We start from the raw sequence: 5,859 nt of genomic DNA on the forward strand, positions 1-5,859 counted from the left end.
ACAGACAACAGGAGGACCCAATGGAACAGGTGGATCTGCTTTTTACGCACCGCGGAGAAAAATCGAGCTGCTTGTGGAGCTCTGGACTGCAGTATGCCTCTGCTGCTCTACAGAGGGGCGGGGTGGGAGTATGGGGGGGGGGGTCGCTTCCATCCATATACGCACACAGAACACACATCAGTGGGGTAAAAAAAAAAAGAAGAAAAAGAAACAAGAATCGACAGCACTGACCTGCTCGCCGCCGCACGGGTCTTTTTTTGCCACTGCAGAAGCGGACTTTGCTGAAGACCCCCAGGAAATGCTTGTCGCACAGAGAGCGGGGGTCTTTGCTCGGGCTGGGGCGACGCTTCGAAGTGGAGACCCGGTCGCTGTTCGACTCCCGCGCCTGGCGTTTCTGACGGATCAGGGAGCTGGCGATCGCGGCCATCTCCCCGAACCGAGACTACAAAATACACGAGGAGTCTAGTCGACAGATGCAGCAGCTTCTTGCTGCAAAAAATGTAACAAGAAGGGGAGTTGTTTTTTGTCTGTGTTTCGGCCCCACGAGTGTCTCAACCAAATGTCATCCTGATCACAAAACCCTCCGAGTTCCGTGCATCGTCGCTCTTCAGGTACTCTGCATCCTCCTGATGTGGAGCCGTGGCGTGGAATTCAGCTGCTGCTGAGTTTTACGCACAACAGGGCTGCGAATCAAGCGCCAGCGATTTCAGATCTTATACGATACATTAAGCTGCAGGCGAGGCCACAGGGGCCGACATGTCTGCGCTGGAGAATATTCAACAGTGTCGACAAGTTGATGCAGCCGCGCGTCGTGGGAGAGCTTCAGGTACTCCAGGTGACCAGCGCCGCTCCGTAATCCTCATCTGCACACACAGCCTGTTCGCTGGCTCCCACGCGCCTTTTCAATCACTCGCATCAACCTGAATCCACGCGTGCAAGGCTGGAGAGAGGAACTTTTTCTCTCTTTTGATTATTAACTCCGCTGCGACGAATGGTACCGTCCGTGGATGATGCTTTGGACGCAGGAGTCCAGATATCCGAGCCCAGTCTTCGGTCTTCCGTCGACGGCACCGAATGAAAAAAAAATGGAAACGGGCAGCAGAGGCTCTACTCTGCAAGGATGCTGCAGAGATGTGATTCAGGCGCGCACGGAGCGATTCTCGCCTGGACAGCAACAATTAGTTGAGGCGGACGCGCAGCAGAGTGCTTTTTGTTGTAACGCACAAATAATAAAGTATCCTAGACACAATTCCCCGTGCGTCCCCGAACGTGGATGCTGTCGGTGTGCTCCATCGCCGACAGCTGGAGCGAACTGTCGCGGTCCATAGCCCCCCTCTGCCCCTTTCTCTCTCTCCGCCTCCCCCCCCCCCTTCTCCATCTCTCTCTCTCTCTCTATCTCTCTCTGTCTCAATATCTCCCTCTCCAACTCTTTTTAACGCAACCATACGTGATTGAGGTTTGTATTAGGAATTTCGGGGGTTGCACAGGAAAGGTAGATGATCTCTTGGCGGAGAGAGGATGTGGATATAAACTATGGAAAACACAGAAGAGAGGAAAGGGGGTGAATAATGGGGGGGTGGTGAAAGAGGGGAATGAGTGGTTTTGAGGTGCACAAATAAAGTGAATTACACTTTGAAATCCCAAAGTGCAAATGAGTTTCTAAAAGGAACCGTTCAGCAGCTAGAAGGATACAATAAAAGCAGGTATCCTAATCAGCTTTGACTGAGAGTATTCTGGCCCCTATACAGCTTAAGGGAGATAAGCACACATTTTATTTTGTAGAACCCCTCGGCCACACATGAGGGACATATCAAACGTGACTAAAAGGATTACCTGCCTGCAGGTGACGGCACACACAGTATGAACAAAAATCACCAAATGCAGACAACACATTGACAAATATGATTTAGGATTTTTATGCAAACGAAATCAACACCCACATGGCACAGCGGAAGAATACAAATAAGCTTATATCACCATAAAGTTCTTATCATTTACTCTTTTGTTGCTGCCTGTTGAGAAAACCAGCGTGTTTGTGTCACTGATCACATCTGAAGGCAAATGTTAGAAAAGAGTTTGTTTTAACTGCAGCTGTCATGAGCACTGTGTTATAAGTTATAAGAGGCCCACAAAAAATGGCCTGTGTGTATTAACATATGTCTGAGTTCCTGTGATCATGCCTCTGGTTTCACCCTATAATTGCATGGGCAGGGAATATATACACAAACACACACACCCACACAACACACACACACACACAAGCACACACACGCACACACAGTGGGAGGAAGGACACGTGAGGCTTCAGCAGCACAGTGAACATCTCTCCTCCCCATGATGAAACAGCATGAAACATTTAGAGGCTTTTTTCTTGGACTCTGTTTGACATTCTGAATCCGGAGAGAGGTCGAAAAGGGGGGGAAAGAGAAAGAGAACAGAGGAAGGAAGATTTTAAGATACACTCCTACCTCCACACATATAATGGATGAAACCAATACCCTGACTAGGCCCCCTGTGTACTTATACATGTTTATCTCTCGGTGTGTCAGTGAGAGAGAGAGAAAGAGAGAGCGAGAGAGTAAGACAAATATAGCAGAGCCCAATAAAAGTCACAAAACTGATGGACAGAGTCACCAATCAAAACCCATTTTGCATTTCTATTGACCTGCCAGCAAGTGGTGAAAGTGAACATATCGCTGCAGCATATAGAAATCAAAAGTAATCAATACCCACTTCAATAATAACATGCATCACTCCGGTGGATATGCAGAGTTATATGAATGAAAGGAATCAGCCGGTGGAGCTTTTTGACGGGATGGCCGGCATTCTTAGAAATGGGAGGGACACAGGATGTCTCTGTCCTTCCTCAACAGCATTCCCTAATGAGGATCTGCTCGGCTTCCTCCCTCTATACCTCAGACAATTGATGATCACTTTATTCCAGCAGAGATAAGTCCATGAGTGTTAAAACTCTACTGCTATGTAATCCACTGCAGACAGTAGACTGCAATCATTTCAGTCAGTTAAAAAGATTGGGACTTGGAGGTGGTTGGCTGGTTCAATAAAAGAAACTGTGCATCACCTGTATTATTTTTCTTTATGGTATAAAACTTCTCAGTATCGTGTGAAAATGACACAAACATGTGCTTAGTGCACAGTTAGTGTGTAAGTTTGGTGTGCATTAAAAGAGTGAAATTGAATGAACCACAGCTAGTGATTCCCTTACAACTGCTGCCACCTTGTGGAGAAATAATTAACCACAAGTATTCACAGAGCATATGTGGGTGTTTCCGCTGTTTGAAGTCTGACAGTTCACTGTGTCCTTGAGACACCTCACAGATTTGTTGACTCACAATAGCTGGAAGTACTTTTCATCATCTTGTGATGTAAATTGATAAACAGGCTGCCTTGCCAACCTGACAGGAGGCAAAGAGCAGAAATGTGAGAGAATAAAAGCGATGCCGTTGCTCGCAGCGCACATCACCACATTTCTACAATCACGGCTGACTGTTCACAGTGCAACAGTCACACACTAATGCATAAAGCTTGAGTTGTAAGAAATTCTTGTTTTTTTATTTTAGTTAATATTAATAAGAACAACGAGTGTAAGCCAAAGGACAAGATCCCTGCTTTACAAAAATACAGATAGTTTTCAACATTTAATAGAGGTTATGTTACATTAGCCACAATTTCAGTCACTGCTCTGAGTATTGGGCTTAGGTAGTAGAGCGGGTCGTCCACTTAGCATAAGGCCAGGGGGTTAATTCCAGTCTCCACTATACCGCATGCTGAAGGGAAAAATACTGAAGGCCAAGTTGCCCCAGTGCCAAGAGTGTATGAGTGTGATAAAGAACGTCCGGCACATAGATGCATGTGTTTGAATGGTAAAACTGTGCTGTCTAGAAATGTGCTTCATTACCCATCGTTCTCACTGACACATGATTTACATGAACTGAAATTGAAAGAAAACGTGCACAATGAGAAGTATTAAGCTTTACAGGGCTGTTACAAGAAATATGAATGAGGACGAGGCTTTTCTGTCATCACTTCACCCACTACACCAGTGCCCTCCAATTTCTGTATTTAACTTCAACAGAGCAAAAGCCAGGGGCCACCCTGACACTGCAAAGGAACGCATGCAGGTGCAACCATTTAAGTCTGCTCAAAAAAAACATCTTACACCGTGAATCCCTCTGAGGTCATTGCTGGCAGCGAGCCTGATTCTGCGGAGCAGCAGCACTTTCTACTCCTCCTGCTTTGCATGATCCTGTGTAGGCTAAAGTAAAACAGCAGCAGTGAGACCAATATGAAGGGCCCTTGTGGATGATGCCAGCTTTGAATGCAACTGCAATAAGTTTTACATTAAGGTCATAAGGTGAATCTGACAGCGAGCCGAGATGCAGGATAAGGGCCGGTGGCGCTTTTATATCATCGCGTCCCACAGCTCCCAGTGTGCACGCTGCTTTTGGTCCAACCACCTCAGAGGAATCATCTGTGCTTAATGGAGTTTCTAATTGTCTGCCCTGAATTCGACAGCTGCTCCAGCTCGATCTTTACAAACTCAGAGCGATGGGAGGAGGCTGCTCAATGTATGTCCCGTTCAAAGAGCAATCGAGTTCATTCTGAAAGTTCTGAGGGAGGTTTTTATTTACTGTGTCAGAATATGTGGTCATGCTATGAGTGGACAGCAGCAATGCAGTGAATTACTGGTAAACAATAGAGGACATGACTTGTTTCTTGTTTGATGGAGGTTGAGCTTGAGTCACAGAGAAGTATGTTTTGTAAATGTAAAGTGCGTTACTTCTAGAGTGACTTGTTTACGGATGTGGGAGGAAATGCAGCCTCTCTGACACACTGCCAGAATTGAGCAGCCGTGTCAGGTGGAGTTTGGGGACCTCACAGGCTCCTGTAGGTGATGAAGAGTCTCCCAAAAATCAGCAAATAAAAGTTTTTTCAACTAATTTCCAATTCTATTATCCAGTATATTGTAAAGTAGCATTTACTCTGTGCTGTAAGGTAGGGTCCTATTAATTCAAGGTCATCAAACTAGGGTTTTAATTTGGTTTTATACAGACACATTTAGTGAAATCTTTACATGACCTGGGGTCCTATGAGGAGGCTCTCGTGCACTACAAAGACAAGATATTTCAACTGATTTCCAACTGTAATATCCAATATATTGTAGTTTTTACTCTGTGATGTCAGGTAAAGGATCTGTTTTGGGACCTCCAGAGGCTCTTTTTGCCAAAATCTGCTAAGAAAATACATTTAATCTCAATTCCAACTCAAATATCTAGTATATTGTAAAAGTGGTAGAAGTAGAAGTGTTTTTTACGGACTTTCAGGGGTCCTATATAGGCTCTCATTAAGTGTGGTTTACTAAGAGAGAGACAAAGAAAGACAACAGATTTTCAACTAAATTATACTTTATATTCAAAAGTAGTTTTAATGTGCTGTCAAGTAGACTACAGTTGATTAAATGTCATGAAACTCTGGTTTAAAGAGATACATTTAGTGAAATCAAGAAATGAAAAGTTGGGGGCTATGAGGAGGCTCTCATGATGAGCAGTTTGAAAACTTAACATAGAAAATACTTTTGAACTGATTTCCAAATTAATTATCCAGTGTATTGTAGAGTAGTTTTTACTCTGTGCTGTCAGGTATTGGGCCTTATTAATTAAACTTGTTCAAACTGGTCTTGAATGAGGTTCTATAGAGATACATTTAGTGAAATTGTGACATGAAACGTTTTGGGACTTCCAGGGGTTCTAACTGAGGAGGCTCTCATAATAAGTACTTTCAGCGTAGAATAGACATTACATTGTAAGGTACTTCTTATTCTTTTTTTACACTACTTTT

At 44.4% G+C, this 5,859-nt stretch overlaps 1 protein-coding gene across 1 annotated transcript in view; it reads right to left on the reverse strand.

Moving 5' to 3' along the window:
• The window catches only part of fgf12a (fibroblast growth factor 12a), a 23,916-nt gene extending 22,646 nt beyond the window's left edge, over positions 1-1,270 (reverse strand). The window contains exon 1 of the mRNA XM_062403590.1: positions 232-1,270. Within this exon, the coding sequence (XP_062259574.1) occupies positions 232-427 (196 nt within the window). The 5' untranslated portion in view covers positions 428-1,270. The remainder of the gene's footprint in view (positions 1-231) is intronic.
• Between the last annotated feature and the right edge of the window lie 4,589 nt (positions 1,271-5,859).

Source organism: Platichthys flesus, chromosome 14, assembly GCF_949316205.1.
Source record: "Platichthys flesus chromosome 14, fPlaFle2.1, whole genome shotgun sequence".
Lineage (NCBI taxonomy): Eukaryota > Metazoa > Chordata > Actinopteri > Pleuronectiformes > Pleuronectidae > Platichthys > Platichthys flesus.